The 22,555-nt window shown below is 43.3% G+C and overlaps 1 protein-coding gene across 1 annotated transcript in view; it reads right to left on the reverse strand.

The window, feature by feature from the left end:
• Window positions 1-11,159: 11,159 nt before the first annotated feature.
• The window catches only part of LOC132378091 (guanine nucleotide-binding protein G(t) subunit alpha-1), a 139,342-nt gene continuing 127,946 nt past the window's right edge, over window positions 11,160-22,555 (reverse strand). Inside the window, exons 7-9 of the mRNA XM_059944838.1 lie at window positions 17,361-17,514; window positions 12,941-13,151; window positions 11,160-11,861 (exon numbers count right to left, since the gene is read on the reverse strand). Of these exons, the coding sequence (XP_059800821.1) occupies window positions 12,961-13,151; window positions 17,361-17,514 (345 nt within the window). The 3' untranslated portion in view covers window positions 11,160-11,861; window positions 12,941-12,960. The remainder of the gene's footprint in view (window positions 11,862-12,940; window positions 13,152-17,360; window positions 17,515-22,555) is intronic.

The following is a 22,555-nucleotide window of genomic DNA, read 5'->3' on the forward strand; positions in this document are numbered from 1 at the left end:
CTCAGCACTACCTGCCACTTCACCTGTCTTCCTATCATTTGCAAACTTGACCAAAAGCCATCAATTCCTTCATCCAAATTATTGCAATGTAATTTGAAAAGAAGCAGTACCAACACCAGCCTCTGCAGCACACCACTCATCACTGGCAGCCAACCAGAAAAGGCTCCTTTTATTCCCACTCGTTGCCTCCTGCCAGTCAGTCAATCTCCAATCCATGTCCGTACCTTTCCTGCTTATCTTGTGAAGTGGCCTCGTGTGTGGTGCCTTGCCAAAGACCTTCTGAAAATCCAAATACACAACATCCGCTGACTCTCCTTTGTCCATTTTGCCTGTTGTTTGCTCAAACAATTCCAACAGATTTGTCAGACAAGGTTTCACCTTGAGAAAACCATGCTGACATTGGCCTATTTTATCATGTAGCTTCGTTTTCTGAAACCTCATTCTTAATAATAGCCTCCAACATCTTTTCAAACACTGAAGTCATGGTAACTGGCCTATAATTTCCTTTCTTCCATCTCCCTCCTTCCCTTCTGAAATAGTAGAGTGACATTTGCAATTTTCCAGCGTTCAGGAACAGCCCAGAATCTAGTGATTCTTGAAAAATCATCACTAATGCCTCCACAATATCTCCAGCTACTGCTTTCAGAACTCTGGAGTGTAGTCTAGTCTACAGAGAGCAGGACAGGAAACAATAGGTTGGATATTGAACCCCTGGAAAATGGTGCTGGAGAGGCAGTGAGTCAAAGAAATGGCAGATGAACTTTAAAAAATAACTTGAAAAGAAGCAGTCCCAATACTGACCCCCTAAACAGCACTTGTTACCAGCAGCCAACCAGAAAAGATTCCCTTTATTTCCACTCTTTGCGTCCTACCGATCAGCCAATTTTCTATCCATGCAAGTATTTTTCCTGTAATACCATAGGCGGCACTTTGTCAAAGACTTTCTGTAAATCCGTGGGTGCATCATTCAGTGACTCTCCTTCATCTGTCTGCTCTGGAGTGTAGTTCATCTGGTCCAGTTGACTTATCTACCTTCAGACCAAGCATCTACCCAAGCACCTTTCCCTTAGTAACTACAATCACTCTTGAATTTTAAGCATAATGCTGGTGTCATCCACAGTGTAGGCTATTGCAAAGTATTTTTAAGTTCATCTGCCATTTCTTGATGTCAATAATCTGGATGATGGAATTGATGGCTTTGTGGCTTTGTGGCCAATTTTGTGGACGATGTGACGATAGATGGAGGGTATATCGGAGAGTCTGCAGAAGGGGTTAGACAGATTGAGAGAATGAACAAAGAAGTGGCAGATGAAATATAGTGTCGGGTAGTGTAATGTTAGCAATCATTCATTTCAAGAGGGCTAAAATATAACAGCAAGGATGAAATGCCAGGCTTTTCATGTATGTATGTCACTGGTCAGCCCACATTTGGAGTATTGTGAGCCCCTTTTGTAGGAAAAGATATACTGGCATTGGAGAGAGTCCAGAGAAGTTTCATGAGAATGATTCCAGGAATGCAAGGGTTAACCTATAAGGAGTGTTTGAAGGGTCTAACCCTGTACTTGCTAGAGATTTAAAGAAAGAGGAGAGATCTCCTTGGCCTATAGGATATTGGGTGGACATATAACGGATGTTTCCTATTATGGGGGGAGTCTAGGACCTGAGGGCACAGCCTCAGAATACAAGGGTATTAGAACAGAGATGAGGAGGGATTTCTTCGGCCAGAGGGTGGTAAATCTATGGAATTCATTACCACAAAAATCACAAAGTGTAAGGATCCTAGAACAGATCCCTGAGGCACTCCACTGTCACCGACCTCCATGCAGAATATGACCCATCTACAACCACTCTTTGCCTTCTGTGGGCAAGCCAGTTCTGGATCCACAAAGCAATGTCCCCTTGTATCCCATGCCTCCTTACTTTCTCAATAAGCCTTGCATGGGGTACCTTATCAAATGCCTTGCTGAAATCCATATACACTACACCTACGGCTTTACCTTCATCAATGTGTTTAGTCACATCCTCAAAAAATTCAATCAGGCTCGTAAGGCACAACCTGCCCTTGACAAAGCCATGCTGCCTATTCAAATTCATATTATATCTCTCCAAATGTTCATAAATCCTGCCTCTCAGGAACTTCTCCATCAGCTTACCAACCACTGAAGTAAGACTCATTGATCTATTATTTCCTGGGCTATCACTGCTCCCTCTCTTGAATAAAGGAAGAACATCTGCAACCCTCCAGTCCTCTGGAACCTCTGTCATCCCCATTGATGATGCAAAGATCATCACCAGAGGCTCAGCAATCTTCTCCCTCATTTCCCACAGTAGCCTGGGGTACACTTCATTCTGTCCTGGCGACTTACCCAACTTAATGCTTTCCAAAAGCTCCAGCACATCCTCTTTCTTAATATCTACGTGCTCAAGCTTTTCAGTCTGCTGAAAGTCATCACTACAATCACCAAGATCCTTTTCCATAGTGAATACTGAAGTAAAGTATTCATTAAGCACCTCTGCTATTTCCTCCAGTTCCATACACACTTTTTCACTCTCACATTTGATAGGTCCTATTCTTTCATGTCTTATCCTCTTGCTCTTCACATACTTGTAGAATGCCTTGGGGTTTTCCTTAATTGTGCCCACCAAGGCCTTCTCATGGCCCCTTCTGGCTCTCCTAATTTCCTTTTTAATCTCCTTCCTGTTAGCCTTATGATCTTCTAGATCTCTAACATTACCTAGCTCTCTGAAACTTTTGTAAGTTTTTCTTCTTAACTAAATTTATTACAGCCTTTATACACCATGGTTCCTGTAACCTACCCTAACTTCCCCTGTCTCATTGGAACATACCTATGCAGAACTTCACGCAAATATCCCCTGAACATTTGCCACATTTCTTCCATACCTTTCCCTGAGAACATCTGTTCCCAATTTAAGCCTCCAAGTTCCAGCCCGATAGCCTCATAATTCCCCTTGCTCCAATTAAACATGTTTCTAACTTGTCTGTTCCTATCTCTCTCCAATGCTATTGTAAAGGAGATGGAATTATGATCACTATCTCCAAAATGCTGTCCCACTGAGAGATCTGACACCTGACCAGGTTCATTTCCCAATACCTGATCAAGTACAGCCTCTCCTCTTGTAGACTTATCTACATATTGTGGCAGGAAACCTTCCTGAACACACCTAACAAACTCCACCCCATCTAAACCCCTTGCTCTAGGGAGATGCCAATCGATATTTGGGAAATTAAAATCTCCCACCACAACAACTCTGTTATTATTACACCTTTCCAGGATCAGTTTCCCTATCTGTTCCTCGATATCCCTGTTACTATTGGGCAGCCTATAAAAAACACCCAGTAAAGTTATTGACCCCTTCCTGTTCCTAACTTCCACCCACAGAGACTCGGTAGACAATCCCTCCATGACTTCCTCCTTTGTGGATCCAGAACTGGCTTGCCCACAGAAGGCAAAGAGTGGTTGTAGATGGGTCATATTCTGCATGGAGGTCGGTGACAGTGGAGTGCCTCAGGGATCTGTTCTAGGATCCTTACACTTTGTGATTTTTATAAATGACCTGGATGAGGAAGTGGAGGGATGGGTTAGTAAGTTTGCTGATGACACAATGGTTGGGGGTGCTGTGGATAGTGTAGAGGGCTGTCAGAGGTTACAGCAGGACATTGATAGGATGTAAAACTGGGCTGAGAAGTGGCAGTTGGAGTTCAACCCAGGTAAGTGTGAAGTGGTTCATTTTGGTAGGTCAAATATGATCACAGAATATAGTATTAATGGTAAGACTCTTGACAGTGTGGAGGATCAGAGGGATCTTGGGGTACGAGTCCATAGGATGCTCAAAGCAGCTGCGCAGGTTGACTCTGTGGTTAAGAAGGCATATGGTGTATTGGCTTTCATCAATCATGGAACTGAATTCAGGAGCCAAGAGGTAATGTGGCAGCTATATAGGACCTTGGTCAGACCCTACTTGGAGTACTGTGCTCAGTTCTGGTTGACTCACTACAAGAAGGATGTGGAAACCATAGTAAGGGTGCAGAGGTGATTTACAAGGATGCTGCCTGGATTGGGAAGCATGCCTTATGAAAACAGGTTGAGTGAACTTGGCCTTTTCTCCTTGGAGCGACGGAGGATGAGAGGTGACCTGATAGAGGTGTATAAGTTGATGAGAGGCATTGATCGTGTGGATAGTCAGAGGCTTTTTCCCAGGGCTGAAATATCTGCCACAAGAGGGTACAGGTTTAAAGATCTTGGGAGTAGGTACAGGGGAGATGTCAGGGGTAAGTTTTTTATGCAGAATGGTGAGTGCATGGAATGGGCTGCCGGCAACAGTGGTGGAGGTGGATATTATAGGGTCTTTCAAAAGACTTTTGGATAGGTACATGGAGCTTAGAAAAATAGAGGGCTATGGGTAACCCTAGTAATTCTTAGGTAAGGACATGTTCGGCACAGCTTTGTGGGCCGAAGGGCCTGTATTGTGCTGTAGGTTTTCTATATTTCTATGTTTCTAATTTATAGTTTTTATTATTGCACTGTACTGTTGTAAACTTCACAACGTATGTCAGTGATATTAAATGGAAATCTGAATTCAAAGGTAACACAGTTTTGTGAAAGGTAAATTATATTTGATTAGTTTTGTTCTTCAAAAACAAAATTACATGTGCTGTAATAAGGGAAACTGGTGAATGTGCGAAACTAACTTTTCCAGAGGACATGTGTGGCATCAAAGTTTTTAGTATAAAATAAAAACTAATCATGTAGGAGGTATTATATTGGACAAAAGGTCAGATGGCTAGCAAGAAACAGAGAACAGGCATTAAACAAAATTTTATGGTTAGCAAGATGTAATGAGAAGGGAAACTCAAACAGTTCAACCTTCAGAAGTACACCACTCTGCATTTCCTTTTGTTTTATGAGTCCTTCATGTTAAAGCTTCCAGATCAATGTTGTCCCTTTATCATTATTTCCTGAGTAAACATGTCCCTTTTGTTCTGCCCAACCCCAATGGCCTCTTGATCCTTTAAGTTGGCTTAGGGTGCAATTTAACCATTCGATTGGTAATATACACTCGGTGTCACTTTATTAGGCACCCCCTGTAATTAATAAGGAAGCCACTCTGTGTATAATCATGGTCTTCTGCTGTTGTAACCCACCCATTTCAAGGTTTAACATTTTCTGTATTCAGAGATGCTCTTTTGCACACCACTATTTTAATGCGTGGTTATTTAAGTTACTGTCACTTTGCTTTCAGCTTGACCCAGTCTGGCCGTCCTCCTCTGATCTCTCTCATTAACAAGGTGTTTTCACCCACAAAACTACCACTCACTGGATTTTTTTTTTGATTTTCGCATAGTTCTCTGTAAACTGTAGAGTCTGTTGGACATGAAAATCCCAGGAGATCAGCAGTTTTTGAGATACTCAAACCACCCCCCACCCCCATCTTGAGTTGCTGCCACATAATTGGCTGATTAGATATTTCCATCAACCAGTAGGTATACCTAATAAAGTGGTTACTGAGTGTAAGCCAATATTTTAAAATTTTTGCAGGACCAAGGGTTAAAATTGGATAACTCTATCAAAGGCCAGTAAAACTGAATAATCACAATCCATTTTTTATGAATTAGGGAGACACATACATTTCCATTAACTGTAATTTATGAGGGATTTACTGGGTTGGTAAAAAATATTATCCATTCCCGAACACCCTCAGCTAAGTGGTGTGTTGGGTTCTGATTTTTCTAGATGGCAGCAACTTATTGCCTGTTGGCAAACCAGGAAAGGATATAAATTTCCCTTCCTGGTGGACACTGCTGAATTAGATGAGTATGTTAACAATAATCCATAGTCAAATCTTTTATTCCAGATTTAATTACATGACTTTGAGCTTTTCTGCTGTGAGGCTGAATTCTGATCCCTTCATGCCAGTAATCCTGGTTTCTGAACGCAAAGTCCAGCAGTTTAACCCCTATGCTACCATAAAAAGCACATCCTGTCACACATCCTTTAAGTGACTTTTTTTTAAATGTCAGCCTCTAGCATTCCTGGGGTAAATTTTGAACTGGGCATAAGATTTTTGGAGCCACTAATGTATGAATAACTCTTTTAGTTGTGTGCTGTGCACAGGCAAGAACGGACAAAACTGCCCCAGTAATGCTGGAGCATCCGGTATGCTTTAAATGGTCACGGTTACGCGATTTACTGTTCCCCCTGACAAATACAGCACGTCTGTTTTTCCACCACTGGTCTGAGCGTCCTGGGTTAATCATGCTAGTGAGAAATTCATTTCCTCTTGAAGCAGCAATGAAAGCTGTGAATTTGACTGCAGGTGAATTCCTCTTTAAAAGTAAGTCAGCAGAAGATTCAGTTAGGAATTTTCTATCCCACAATTGTGTACCAACTCGGCTGATTTAGAAAATTCCTCTGCTGAAAACCCTAACAAATAACCCTTTAAAATGTGCTTCTTTTATTTATTGAGCGATCCATCATGGTACAGGCCTCCCCATTTTCCTGAGCCATGTTGCCCAGCTACTTCTGGTTTAACCCTAGCCTGATTGTGGGACAATTTACAATGACCTACTGACTGGTATGTCTTTGGACTGCGGGAGGAACTGGAGCACCTGGAGGAAACCCATGTGTTTACTGAACAAATGTGTACAAACTTGCTTACAGAGCACACTGGAGCTGAACTCTGAATTTCAATACCTGAGCTGTAATGGCATCAGGCTAATTGCTGTACTTACCATGGTGACAAATCAATGGTCATATCAATTAGTTCTTAGCTTGTGATGGAGAGGTTCAACCATTTGATCAGAGTTTCTGTGTGTAGACTCTAAAATCCATGAGATTAGGTTTGTCAACATAGAGAGATGTCGATGAGGGGGACAGTCAGGAGAGGGAAGGGAAAGAGTCAGGTACTACAGAGTACCCCTGTGGCTGTACCCCTTGACAATAAGTACTCCTGTTTGAGTACTGTTGGGGGAAGCGACAGTGGCCGTGCTTCTGGCACAGGGTTGGCCCTGTGGCTCAGAAGGGTAGGGAAAGGAAGAGGAAGGCAGTAGTGATAGGGGACTCTATAGTCAGGGGTTCAGACAGGCATTTCTGTGGACACAGGAAAGAAACTCAGATGGTAGTTTGCCTCTCAGGTACCAGGGTCCGGGATGTTTCTGACCACATCCAAGATATCCTGTGGTGGGAGGGAGAACAGCCAGAGGTCATGGTATATATTGGTACCAATGACATGGGTAGGAAAAGGGAAGAGGTCCTGAAGGCAGACTACAGGGAGTTAGGAAGGAAGTTGAAAAGCAGGACCTCAAGGGTAGTAATCTCGGGATTACTGCTTGTGCCACGCGGCAGTGAGAATAGGAATAGAATGAGGTGGAGGATAAATGAGTGACTGAGGGATTGGAGCAGGGGGCAGGGATTCAGATTTCTGGATCATTGGGACCTCTTTTGGGGCAGGTGTGACCTGTACAAAAAGGACGGGTTGCACTTCAATCCCAGGGGGACCAATATCCTGGCGGGCAGGTTTGATAGAGCTGTTGGGGAGGGTTTAAACTAGTTTGGCAGGGGGGTGGGAATCAGAATGTGAGTGCAGGGATTAAGGTAGAAGGACAAGGGCATGATGCTAAGAGTTTGGAGTGATGAGGAAGGACAGGCAGGGGACAGAACATAATTGCAGTTAAAGGGGTTGAAATGTATCTATTTCAATGCTAGGAGTATTAGGAACAAGGAGCTTAGAGCATGGATTGGTACGTGGAACTATGATGTTGTTGCAGTTACTGAAACTTGGTTAGAGGAAGGGCAGGATTGGATGATGCAGGTCCCGGGGTTCAGGTGTTTTAAAAGGAATAGCATGGGAGGTAGAAAAGGGGGGGGGGGAGTGGCATTGCAGGTCAGGGATAGTATCACGGCTATGGAAAGGGAGGACACTGGAGAAGGAGTGTCCACGGAGTCAGTCTGGGTGGAAGTCAGAAATAGGAAGGGATCAATCACAGTGCTGGGAGTAGTCCATCGGCCCCCAAGTAGCCCTCAGGACACCGAGGAGCAGGTAAGCAGGCAGATTTTAGAATGGAGCAGGAAATACAGGGTAGTAGTTATGGGTGATTTCAACTTCCCTCATATTAACTGGCACCTCCTGAGTGCAAGGGGGAGAGATGGGGCTGAATTTTTCAGGTGTGTTCAAGAAGGATTCCTGACACAGTATGTGGACCAGCTGACGAGAGGAGAGGCTATACTGGATCTAGTTCTGGGTAATGAACCTGGTCAGGTGACAGACCTCTTGGTGGGGGAGCATTTTGCTGAGAGTGACTACAACTCCCTTAGCTTCAGCATAGCTATGGAAAGGGATAAAATCAGATGAAGTGGTAAAGTGATTAACTGGGGAAGGGCTAACTTTGAAGGGATGAGGCAGGAACTAGCAAGAGTAAATTGGAAACAGATATTCAAAGGGGAAAGCACAGAAGTAATATGGGAGAAGTTTAGAGACCACTTGTGCTGTGTTCTGGATAGGTTTGTCCCTCTGAGGCAAGAAAAAAATGGTAGGAAAAGGGAACCGTGGCTGACAAAACATGTGAGGCAACTCGTCAAGAGGAAAAAGGAAGCATATGTTAGATATAAGAAGCAGGAAGTAGGAGGGGCTTGTGAGAAATATAGGGTAGACAGGAAGGAGCTAAAGAAAGGACTTAGGAGAGCTTGAAGGGGGCATGAGAAGGCCTTGGCATGTAGGATTAAGGAAAACCCCAAGGCATTCTATGCGTATGTGAAGAATAGGAGGATGACGAGAACGAAGGTGGGACAGCTAAAGGATAAAGAGGGCAACATGTGCCTGGAAGCGGAGGAGGTTGGGGAGGTCCTAAATGAATACTTTGTTTCAGTATTCACAAGTGAAAAGGACCTTGATCAGGATGAGATCGAAGTAGAGCGGATCTGTGTGCTGGACAATGTGGAGATTAAGGAAGAAGTGCTGGATCTTCTTAAAAACATTAAGATTGATAAATCCCCAGGGCCAGATATGATACACCCCAGGTTGTTGTGGGAATTGAGAGAAGAGATTGCAGGAGCATTAGCTATGATCTTTGAATCCTCTTTGGCTGCCGGGGAAGTGCTGGAAGACTGGAGAATGACAAATGTAGTTTCCTTGTTTAAAAAAGGTAATAGGGAGAAACCTGGGAACTATAGACCGGTGAGTCTTACATCAGTCTTATGCAAACTACTGGAAAGGATTCTTAAGGATAGGATCTATGAGCATTTGGAGAAGTACAGTCTACTCATGGATAGTCAACATGGCTTTGTGAAGGGAAGATCATGCGTCATGAGCCTGATTGAGTGTTTTGAAGAGGTAAGAAAAGAAATTGATGAGGGTAGGGCAGTGGATGCGGTCTACATGGACTTTAGCAAAGCATTTGATAAGGTCCCTCATGGGAGACTCATCCACAAAGTCATGAGGCATGGGATAAGTGGAACCTTGGCAGTTTGGATAAAAAATTGGCTTAAAGGAAGAAAGCAGAGGGTAGTTGTGGAAGGAAAGTATTCTGCCTGGAGTTTGGTGACTAGTGGAGTGCTGCAGGGATCTGTCCTGGGACCCCTGCTATTTGTGATTTTTATGAATGACCTGGATGTAGAGGTGGAAGGATGAAGTTTGCAGATGACATGAAGATTGGAGGAGTTGTGGATGGAGCTATAGGTGGTTGAATGTTACAAGAGGATATAGACAGGCTACACAGTTGGGCAGAAAAATGGCAGATGGAGCTCAATCCAGACAAGTGTGAGTTGATGCATTTTGTAAGGACAAACCAGAAGACTGAGTACAGGACTAATGGTCAGTTACTTAAGAGTGTGGATGAACAAAGGGACCTTGGGGGTCAGATCCATACATCCCAAAAGGTCACTGCTCAGGTTGATAGGGTAGTTAGGAAGGCCTATGGGTTGCTAGGCTTCATTAACAGGGGGATTGAGTTCAAGAGTAGAGAGGTCATATTGCAACTCTACAAATCTCTGGTGAGACCGCACATAGAGTATTGTGTTCAATTCTGGACACCTCATTATAGGAAGGATGTGGAAGCTATGGAGAGGGTGCAGAGGAAATTTACCAGGATGTTGCCTGGTTTGGAGAATAAGTCATATGAAGCAAGGTTAGCAGAGCTGGGACTTTTCTCTTTGGAGCGTAGAAGAATGAGAGGGGACTTAATAGAGGTCTACAAGATTATGAGAGGCATAGATAGGGTGGATAGTCAGTACCTGTTTCCCAGGGCACCAATAGCAAACATCAGAGGGCATAGGTACAAAATTAATGGAGGGAAGTTTGGGGGAGACATCAGGGGTAAGTTTTTTACACAGAGGGTTGTGAGTGCCTGGAATGACTTGCCAGGGATGGTGGTGGAAGCTGAAACATTAGGGGTATTTCAGAGCCTCTTGGACAGGCACATGGATGAAAGAAAAATGGAGGGTTATGGGGTAGTGTGGGTTTAGTACTTTTTTTTAAGGATTATAGGGGTCAGCACAACATGGAAGGCTGAAGGGCCTGTACTGTGCTGTAGTGTTCCATGGTTCTATATCCTTCACCAATAGTCAGGGTAAAGTATTAAGTGTGCGTCAGTGTTTGCTAATTTCTCTTCACAAACTCAGACACATTACGTATAGAAACCATCCTCATTGCACTGTGCACTGTGTAATTATTTGGACGGTATTTAGGAGAAGATTTTCACTGTATGTCTGTACATGTGACAATGGGCACCAGGCACCAAGGTAGTGTAGTCATTTGTACTATTCTATTACAGCCCAGGGTGTCAGAGTTCAGAGTTCAATACCTGTTTCCTCTCATAGTCCAAAGTCCAGCTGGGTTAATTGGTCATTGTAAACTGTTCTGTTATTGGGTTAGGATTAAATCAGGGTTGTTGGACATTGCTGGGTGGCCTGGCTGTAAAGGCCTATTTGCTGCTGTATCTCTACATAAATAACATAAAAACAAAGTAAAATAATAAACCAATTTCAGTTTTGAGTGGTTATTATCTGTCAATTTGAATGACTGCTTCACAGTTTTGTTTTGTTTTTGCTGGGCTTTTATTGGATTTACACAAAATCTTTCTCATTATTCAAATGGAAGCCATTTTACTTACAACTACTCACAAGACTAGACTAGATTGAGCTGTATATATTGTATCTTGTGAGAGGTTCTTCTTGTTTTCCAAGGTATGAAGATGCTCATGTGCTCTTGGTCGTCCTCTGCAGATCATTCAGATTCACTACAATAACTGAACCCTTCTAGTGAGAACTCCCTCTAAAGGTGTTTTGATGCATTGCAATATTGATTAAGCCAGATTTCTTGCAAGTACAACCTCTATAGTTGTCACACTTTATTCCAATACTGAATGAACAGTCTTCTCTAGATCTGTTCTCCATGGGTCTCATAGTATGCATTGCATCATGCCCATTGTATTGCAGTGATGGGATTAAACATGAACTAATCTGTGTATTTCATTACTTACCGACTTTGTCAGTATTTATTAATGGGAAAATTGCTACATTTTATAGCCAATTCAAACAATTGGAAGATCAAGAGAAAAAATCAGTCCAAATCTTTGGTAGGCATTTTCTCCTCTGGTATTTCAGGAATTGAATATTGATTGATAGTTCTGTTTTGTTGTAGGATGATAACTAGCTGGGTGGGTGGTATTATTGTGGTGTTAATGTTAAATTGTCCTTTGGATAGACATTTGCTGCTTATGTCCACTCAGTAATTGGTGCCGATGATATTTTATTGACTGGTATGTTTTTTGTAAATGAAGTTGCCAAACCCCTGGATTCACTTGCTGTGACATCGATGAGCCGTTTTCTTGCAGTAGCATAGAATTCCTGAGAGGAATAGAAAAACAAATCATAAGACAATTGGCTGATAATCTGGGGCCCCTCATTCGTTGGGGTCAACCATAGATGTGGCGTCCCTGCTGCCTAGGTTATACACAAGCCAGGGCAGTATGGTATGGAGAGCAAGCTGTAGCAGGTTCCCCCTCTCCACCCCTTCTCTACCCCGCAGCAGAGACCGATACAGTTTGGTATCGGCCGCATTGCAGGGCAGCCTTAGGGACTCTAGCTCCAGATTTTTCTTTGGGGTTTATTCCCGAAGCCTTTCCCATGAGGGGTATAGCTCCAAGGCAGCGGAGGTTTGAGGTCGGAGTTTCCTTCTCTGAGATGAACTTCCAACCATGGCTAACAAGGCCCACAATGATAATTTGCATTGAATTAGTGCCTTTAATATGATGTATCTCATATCTCATTTGGCAAACAAAATTTAGAAATAAGTCACTTGATGGTGTATTAGGACAGGTGAAATAAAATCAAGTTTTAAGGAGGTCCCTAAAAGGTAGAGTATAGATGGGTTAAATGCAAGCAGGCTTTTTCCACTGAGAATAGGACAGACTATGGCTAGAAGTCATGGGTTAAGGGTAAAAGCTGAAATGTTTAAGGGGAACATGAGGGGGAGCTTCTCCACTCAAAGGGTGGTGAGAGTGTGGAATTAGCTGCCAGTAGAAGTGGGGGATATGCGTTTCATTCAACATTTAAGAGTAATTTGGATAGGTACATGGATGGGAGAGCTATGGAGGACTATGGTCCATATACGGGTGGAAGAGACCAGGCATAGTAATGGTTCAGCATGGACTAAGTGGGCCGAGGAGCCTCTGCGTCATTGTGTTCTATGACTCTATAACTCTAAAAGGAGTCATAGAGTAGTGAGGGGAAGAGAGGTTTAAAAAGAGGATTTTGTTTAGCACCGTCCTCAAGAATGAAGGCACAGTCCCCAAATACAGTGTGTAAACTTAAAGTTGTGTGTGAGTTCAATTATCAGGAGTGATAAAGTGAAAGGAACGATATCATACATTTGAAAATAGGGATGAGCGCTTAAAAGTTGACTATTATTCAGATCAGAATTATACCTTGGAGTATTTGAATGGGTTTAGAACAGACCACAATCTTTCAAATTCTCCTTGATGATGATGTCTGTCACTGCATCAAACACAAACTTGACATTCTCTGTGTCTGTGGCGCAGGTCATATGGGAATAGATCTCCTTCACATCCCTCCTCATGTTTAATTCCAGGAACTGGGCTTTAATGTAGTTTCCGGCATCTTCCATTGAGTTGTTGCCTGTAAAAGTTGGAAAATAACCCAATGAGATTCAACATTTGGAAAATGTCCCTCGGTTTACTTGGAGATCATCACCCATTCTGTCTGACTATGCACCGTCTGGGATTTGAGTCCAATGGCAAGTAATTCTTACCACAAGTGTGCTTAAAGCACATACTGTCTTCACAAATGTCGTGAGTCAGTAAGGGTTTCTGTTGTTCATTGCAAAGTTGTTCCTTAAGGTCATTATAGCTGGTGGGGTGGGGGGTTAGTAGTGAGGATAAGCTCCCACAACCTATTAAATGGTCTCTATGGCATTCATCACAAGCAGCCTCTGACAACCAAGTCCAGCTCCTGGCCTTCATGTCTGGCTTAGCTACTAAGCCTGGCAGAACTATTTCTACTGATAGAAGAAGAGGCAAAAGTGGGTTACAGTCATCATGAAACCAGTTGCTTTGGGCAAATGGGGCTCATTAAGACATGTTTGCAGCTCATTTAGGAGAAGAAAAACTCCGATCTCAAGCCTACGCTGCTTTGCGGCTATGTCCACTCATGGTGAAGGCACCGGGAGTAAACTCCGAGGAAAAATCCCTGAGGCAGTCCTGTGTTAAGTTCAAAACTGACTGAAAAACCCTGCAGTGTCAATGGTGCCAAACTGTATCAGTCTCTGCCATTCCTTTCGATTTATCAGCTGTGTGGAGAGGGGAGCCTGCTGGATGGGAAACAGCTTGCTCTCCATATCGTACTATCCTGCCTTGTGAATTGACTACAGCAACTACAGTTTGTAGGATGCAACATCCATAGTCAACCTTGAGCAACAGTGGGCCATGGAGTTGTCAGGTAAACACAAGAGACCAGAGAATCTGGAAGCTGGAGCAACAACTATCTGCTGGAGAATCTCAATAGGTCAGGCAGCATCAGTGGGAGGAAATGAATGGCTGACTATTAGGGTGACTTCAGTCACCAAATATGAATATAGATTGTGGATTAATTTAAAATGCAGCTCTGAACCGTAAGTTTCTAAAAGCCTTGAATCACAGACCAGGCAATGTTGTTTAAAATTCATTAGATGTCTGTTGTGTGGGTGTGAATCAGGAGCTGTGAAGTTTGTGTGTAGTTTCAAAGAAAGCATTGTGGATGCATTGTAAATATGGTATTGTCCTTTGAAGTTTGGCACATAAGATGTCAGGTAGCGTTGGACCAGCCAGACCTTTCCACCAAAATGGTCTCAATATGATGCTTGTTGCATCTTGTTTGTTGAATAAAGAGGATGCTTCATATCTACTAGTACTTCTCTCTGCTGACGTATTTTCACACAAGACTGACAATTTGTGCTGAAGTTTCATCAGTTCTGATGCAGAGCTTTGACCCAAACTGGGACAGTTCCTTTCCTTACTGTAGATGCAGCTTGTCCTGTCAGTTTCTTCCACGACACATAAGGATTCACCAGATTTCAGCTCATTCTGATTCTGCCTTCCAAACTCACTCCTATCCTGATCTTGGATGACTTTCACATTGTCCCGGTCTACTTTTAACTGATTCAGTGTTTTCACTAATCCTTGTTTTCTGTCTAATCCTATATTTTGTCCAAATTTAAATCTTTTTGTATGAACTCATGTAAAATGACAGTGGGAATCATGAAAAATCAAATTATTGGGTACAGGAGTTGCGTTGTTTTGTTAAAATTGTAGAAAATGTCAGTGAGGCCTAATTTGGAATATTGTGTCCAGTTCTGGTCACCTGTTTACAGGAAAGATGTAAATATGACTGAAAGAGTGCAGAGAACATTTACAAAGATGTTGCTGGGACTTGACACCCTAAGTTATAGTAAAAGGTTGACTAGGTTAGGACTTCAATCCCTAGGACATAGAAGATCACAAAGAGATTTGATAGAGGCAAGATACAAAATTATGTGGGGTGAAGCAGCAATGTCAACAATCCCGCTGCTGCCACAAGATGGCGCTGGCGATAAATGGTGACATTTTGTGGGCAGCTAACAAGTATTCTACAAAATATGTATACTTTTTCTGGACTACAATCACTGCAATATGCAGCCTGTAATTTCTCTTTGGGAGATTTGCTTTTGAAATGATCTGGAGTTTTGCAGTTTGCTGAAGGATACGGTGAACCGGACTCATGAGAATGTCTATGTGGCTGTGTCGGCCATTGTTGGAGTGGACTTTCTGGATTGAAGAGGTGGGGCCCAGAATCAAGAGCAAAAACAAAGTTCAGTCGATTTAAGCACCAAGCCAGATTAAAAAGATTAAGGCATCGAGGTCCTGGAGGTGTTTAGTTCACAACTCTATGTCAGCTAGGATCCTCTCCCTGAGCCTGTTCCATCTGCAAGTATTTGACATGTCCCCATCCCTTCTCATTATTGCCATCGGGTGCGAGGGGTCTAGGAATTCTGACTAGCTGCACTTGCCTGAGCGTGCATTGTCTCTGTGACCGTACACTCCCTTTTGGGGACTGCCGTTTATGCTCTGTGTATTACTCTTTTACTTTTTTGTCTGCACAGTTTTTGTTCTTTTTCACACACTGGATGTTTGACTGTCTTTGTTGCGTGGGGTTTATTGGTGGACTCTATTGTTTCTTTGTTTTGTGGCTGCCTGCAAGAAGATGAGTCTCAAGTTTGCAGATGGTATACATACTTTGATAATAAATGTACTTTAAACTTATTGCTTCACCTGTTGAGTTCCCCCAGCACTCCAGATACCTGCAACAACAATCTCTTCTGTCTGCATAATTGGACTGGCTGCCTGTGGATCAGAGAGAGTGCATCCTGCAGAAAGTGGCTTGTGTTTTGCTCTCCAAACATACATAAAGAGTTTGAACTGAGGTAAGTGAAGTTATTCACACTAATTCAGGAACTTGATGTTTGAGGGGTATTAACTGTTCCTGAACCTGATAGTGTGGGACCTCAGGCTCCTGTACCTTCTTCCTGATGGCAGCAGCGAGAAGTGAGTATGGCCTGGGTGGTGACAGAGCTCAATGATGGATGCTGCTTTCTTGTGGCAGTGCTTCTGGTGAATGTGCTCAGTGGTGGTGAGGGCTTTGCCTCTGATGTTCTGGAGTGTATCTGCCACTTTTTGTAGGGTTTTCTATCCTGGGGGTTGGTGTTGCTAACTAGGCTGTGATGAAACCAGTCAGGATACTCTTCACAGAGCATCAAAAGAAGTTTGTCAAAGTTTTAAATGGCATGCACCGAGGATAAGGATAGCTCTTTATGAAATTGCACTGTGCAGCTGAGAGGGGTGATGCAACATTTTCAAAGTGCTCCATTCTAAAGCCAGAGTTGAGTGTTAGCCTGGACGCTGCACCCTTGCCTCTGGAGGGAGGCTCCAACCCACTTGAATCTACTGACTCAGAGGTGAGTGGAGAATAGTTAACACTTGAGAAAGACGAGAAATCTTTGATTACTTTTTCCTGACAGCTAAGCAAAATGTTTTAATTGTGGGCAAAGTATTATAATGATAGCAGGTTGTGTAAAAACAATTTACAATAAATGGGTTTAAATGGGCGCCGGGGAAGCAGAGTGATGGCTTGCTGACAGCAAACAAAACTATTAACTTCATTTTCACTTGATAACCTGTAACTTCTCTTCCAGAATTGAGTCTTTGAGCCACCTGTATGACCTGGCATCTTTGTGGTGTAAACTGAAGGTGTAGAATGGCTGTGGAGTGGTGCGTATGGGCAGAATCGAAGAGGTGAGGCCCAGGACCAAGAGCGGTAAATGAGCCACAGTTTGGCTATTGCTGGAGTGGGTTCTATTGGGTTTCTCTCTTTTGTGACTGCCTGGAAGAAGACAAATCTTGTGTACAGCATACATACTTTGATAATAAATTTACTTTGAACTTTATTACAGCACAGTGATTTCCAAACCAATTTTGATTTGCACTTACGTCTGTGACTCCCCATGACTGTGGTTTGTCTCTGGGTGTTAAGGTTTCCACGCACATCCTAAAAATGTATGAATTTGGGTTAGCTGTGCTGCTCTGTTGGTGCTGGAAACACAGAGGCCCCTGCACAAACCTTGCTGATATGATTTGACCCAAAGCGACACCGTTCGCTCTATGTACATGTAGCTGTAACAAGTGAAGCTAATCTTTACTCGTATGATAATTGAGCTGGACTTTGAAGCTCTCAGTGTGTGTGTAGCTGGCAGTGAACCTGGCTGTTTCTTTGAGAAGTGTGCTGTAACAAGGAGAGTACAACAATGTTGATACTGACCGTCATAATCCGGGAAACAGATGCTCAGGTGGGTCTTCTTGATCTTTTCCTGAAACACGTCCTTCTTGTTGAGGAAGAGGACAATGGAGGTGGCGATGAAGTAGCGATGATTACAGATGCTGTTGAAGAGATGCAGACTCTCGTGCATGCGGTTCTGTCATTGAGAGAGTCAAATTTATTATCAAAGTTCATATACATAGTACCATCAGTTCATTCATTCTTTCAGGCATTTACAAGATAATAACAAAATACAATAATTGATAAATAATTATTCAATATATAAAGTAAATAATCAATCATTAATGTATCAATAATTGGAATTGATGAAAGAATTTGAATGGAATTTTGTACCATTGGTTTTTCATCCCTTCAGGGATTTGATTACTTTCTGAATTTGGTCTTTCCAACTACCTTGTATCTGGCCAACTGATGCTCTTTCCACTCCAAACCTCACCACAAGCAAGTGATATTCTACGAATATGCCCATATGTAATGGTTAGTTTCTCGGGGGAGGAATCTAGCAGAAAGGGATACCATTTACATCTACACACTCTAGGCAGGGATGACAAATCTATGGCACGCACCCCAAGATGCCTCATACAAGAATTTTGCTGCACAGCAGGTAGTGCTGTCCCTTGAATCCTTAAACCCACTTATAATACAATGATAGAAAATGGTTATCTTTATTGCCAATGAAGCAGTGAGTGTATTTTCCAACCCAAGAGCAGTGAGATGTTTTCACAGGAAGCGTCTTACATCAACTTAATGCCAGCTAAACAGTTGCCAGGACACGTGGTGGTGGATAATACACAGACCTGGTACTTGGAGAGTGTCTGTACATCTTTCCTGTGGAATGTGTGGAATTACTCTGGGTGCTCTGGTTTTCTCCCACAGTCCAAAGCTGCACCAGGTACTGGGTTATTTGGTGATTGTAAATTGTCCCGTGATTAGGCTAGGGTTAATCTGGGGCTGCTGAGCCACACAACTTGAAGGTCCAGAAGGGCCTGTTCTGCATTGTATTTAAATAAATACATTCCTCCATATGCTATCATTCCTTTATGCAACAGGGGCAATTAACCAATCAATCCACATGTCTTTGAGACACGAAAAGAAAATGGAGGAATGTAACGCAGTTGCAGAGAGCATGTACAAAATCTAATCAGACAGCACCTGGTCTCCAGGTGGCAAGGTGGCACTTGGAGCAGTTGTGTCACTATATAACCCAGTGTGAAATCAGGAAGCTCGTCTTTACAAACGGAAACTGGTGCACAAATGGCGGAGCCTGCAAGAGCATGTGAGTGGGTTTGAGAGCGGCAGGGTTGTGGAGTAAAGATGAGCAATGGGCATCTTGCTGACTGCACAGTCTCCTGCTGTTATTGGTGTATTTACTGAGACACTGCACGGAATAGGTACTTCTTGCCTTTGAGCCGCTCCTCCTGGCAACCCCCTGTTTATCCCTAGCCTAATCACAGGACAAATTTTCAACGAGCAATTAACCTACTAACTGGAATGTCTCTGGACTGTGAGAAGAAACTGGAACAGCTGGAAGAAATACACCATTTTTCTCTTGACTGGCTGATATCTACGGGATCAAGTGGCAGTCCGGGGAGTACCTGAACTGCTCCTCACATATACACATCTTCTGACTGTGCTCCCAGTGGACAGACGAACAACCAGGCCTCAATTATTCTTACTTGATCTGAGGCCATAAAGTCGAGTGTTGGTTCTCCTTAAAGAAGCCAGCTGCTTAAAGCAGTTGGGCTGCAGATCAAGATTGCTTCTTGTTTTTTTTTTTGCGTACTGTATTGTATTGCTGAATTAACTATCTTTTGTACCTTTTGATTTGCACAATAGCATAAGCAAGGGAAATAATGATGGAGGAAGGAGTAATTAGTTATCAAATATCAGAATAATAGCTCAGCACAGACTAGATGGGCTGAATGGCCCATTTATCTGCTCTATGACTCTATAATTGGCTCCTCCTGATTTTTGCTGCATGGAATTTCCTCTCTGAAGCCTTTGTCTGGTCAATTGATTTATGGCCTCCAATTACTTGTTTCTTTAGTTAGTTTCTCTTGAAAAGCAGTGGTAACTTGTGTTGTTATTGAAGCCAGCTCCTTGAGGTTGTTATAGCGGAGGGGGGAGGAGTAGTGGGGATAAGCTCCCATTGCCTATTAAATGTTTCTTATGACATGCGCCTCAGATAGTCTCTGACAGCCAACTCCAGCTCCTCCCCTTCACGTGTGGCTTAGCTACTAAGCCCAATGGAACCATTTCTACTAAAGGGGCAAAGGAATGTTACTGGCATCTTAAAACCGATCACTTCAGACAGATGTGGCTCATTGGCTGTGGTTGGCAGCTCATTTAGGAGAAGGAAAACTCTGATTTCAAACCTCTGCTGTCTGGTGGCTATGCCCACTCATGGGTAAGACTTTGGGAGGAAATCTCAAGCAGAAAACTCCGAGCTGGAGCCCATAAAGCAGTCCTATATTGAGTTCAGTGCTGATGGGCAACTCCAGTGACACTGCTGGTGTCTAACTGTATCCATGGGTTCATCAGCGGTGGGCGGGGGGGCCTCTCCATATTGTATTGCCCTGGCTTGCATATCAGGTGGACAGTTTGGACTCAATATCCATGGCCGACCCTGACCAAAAGTTCTTTTAAAAAAAAGTGGATGCTGGAAATGTGAAGCAAGAAGTTAAGCACTCAGCAGGTCAGGAAAGAAACAGTCAACGTCTCAGACTGAGGACTCTTCAATGGGAGTGGGCAACTGAGGGGCTTGTGGTGGCTGGAAGAATGTTTGTAATAGGGAGTGGAACGTAAGACCATTAGGCATAGGAGAAGAACTTGGCCATTCAACCCATCGAGTCTGCTCCTCCATTCCATCATGGCTGATCCCGGATCCCACGCAACCCCATACACCTGGCTTCTTGCCATATCCTTTGATGCCCTGACTGATCAGGAAACATTCAATTTCCTCCTTAAATATAAACTTGGACTTGGCTTCCACCACTGTCCGTGGCAGAGCATTCCACAGATTTACTACTGTCTGGCTAAAAAAATTCCTCCTTGTCTCTGTTCTAAAGAGTCACCCCCAATTTTGAGGCTGTGCCTAGATACCCCCACCATTGGAAACATCCTCTCCATATCCACACTATCTAGTCCTTCCAACAGGTTTCAATGAGATCCCTACACATTCTTCTAAATTCCAGTGAGTACAGGCCCAAAGCAGTCAGACGCTCTTCATATGTTAACCTCTTCATTCCCAGAATCATCATCGTGAACCTCCTCTGGACTCTCTCCAATGAAAATACATTCTCTCTGAGATATGGGGCCCAAAACTGTTGACAATACTCCAAGCGCGGCTTGTCTAGTGTCTTATAAAGTCTCAGCATTGTCTCCTTGCTTTCATATTCTATTCCTCTTGAAATAAATGCCAACATTGCATTTGCCTTCTTTACCACAAACTTAACCTGTAAATTAACCTTCTGGGAGTCTTGCATGAGGACTCCTAAGTCCCACTGCACCCCTGATGTTTGAATCTTCTCCCCATTTAGATGATAGTCTGCACTATTGTTCCTTTTACCAAAATGCATTATCATACATTTCTCAACACTATTCCATCTGCCACTTCTTTGCCCATTCTTCCAACTTGTCTGAGTCCTGCTGAAACCGCATTGTTTCCTCAGCGCCTCCTAACCCTCCACCTATCTTCATATCATCTACAAACGTTGCCACAAAGTCATCAATTCCACTATCTAAATCACTGACAAATAATGTGAAAACTAGATGTCCCAATACTGACCAGTGAGGAACACCACTAGTCACTGGCAGTCAACCAGAAAAGGCCCTTTTTAAACTCACTCACTGTCTCCTGCCTGTCAGCCACTCGTTATCCATGCCAGTGACTTTCCTGGAACACCTTGGGATTTTATCTTGTTAAGCAGCTTTATGTGTGTCACCTTATCAAATGCCTTCTGAAAATCCAAGTTAGTGACATCCACTACCCTTCCTTTGTCCGCCCTGATTGTTACTTCATCAAAGAACTCTAACAGATTTGTCAGGCAAGATTTCCCTTCACAGAAACATGCTGATATTGACTTATTTTATCATTAGTCTCCAAGTACCTCGAAACATCCTTAATAATAGACACCAACACTTTCCTAACCACTGAGGTTAGACTAACTGGCCTATCATTTCCTTCCTTTTACCTTGCTCCCTTCTTAAAGAGTGGAGTGACATTTGCAATCTTCCAGTCTTCTGGGACCACGCCAGAGTCAAGTGATTCATGGCCAATGCATCCGTGATCTCTGCAGCAATCTCCCTGTTCCGGGCGAACAGGTGGAAAACCTCACTGGGATGAGTAAAGGAGGAGGAATATGCTTCATGGTCATTAATGCTTGGTGTGACCCCCAGAATGTGCATGCCCTCAAATCCTTTTGTTCCCTGGATCTGGAGTACCTTGGGCTGGTAGTAGAACTTTCTGGCTGCCTACTGAGTTCACAACTGTTATGATCACAGCTGTGTTTGTTCCTCTTACTGACCTGGCTCTCAAGGAACTGTATGTGACCATCAGCACCCTGAAGACTGCACACCCAGAGGCTGCCTTCATCGTCACCAGTGTCACTGTCTAAAGTCTCTCCAAAGTTTTGTCAGCACACGGGGAGACAACATACTCAACCCATGTGCAGGCAGAAGCTGAAACAAGAGGCAGCCATAGTTAAACCCATCCACTGTTGATCCGACCAATCGGCCACCATGCTGTAGGACTGCTTTAATGATGTCGACTGGAATGTCTTCCACGATGAGGAAGTCTCCGAGTTCACGGATGGGGTCACGAGTTTCTTCTGGAAGTGTATTGAGGATGTTGTCACCCAGAAGTCGGTCAGGGACTATCCAAATGAGAAACCCTGGATCAACAGTTCCGTGCCAGAAGTACTTACATTGCTGGTAATCAGCAGGAGCTCAAGAAATGCAGCTACAATCTGAGCAAAGTCGTGAAGACAGAGAACTGACAATACAGGGACAAGATCCAGACTCAACTCTCCACCAACAACACACGCAGCTAATGGCATGGTCACAGACTTCAAAGCTAAATGTAATGGTGGTTCCTCTCACCCAGATGAGCTAAATCTTTTTTATGCTCAATTTGCCAACACTGAGCCCTAGAGGAGAGTTGCTGAAGTGACTTGCAC

This window comes from Hypanus sabinus, chromosome 19 (assembly GCF_030144855.1).
Source record: "Hypanus sabinus isolate sHypSab1 chromosome 19, sHypSab1.hap1, whole genome shotgun sequence".
Taxonomy (NCBI): domain Eukaryota; kingdom Metazoa; phylum Chordata; class Chondrichthyes; order Myliobatiformes; family Dasyatidae; genus Hypanus; species Hypanus sabinus.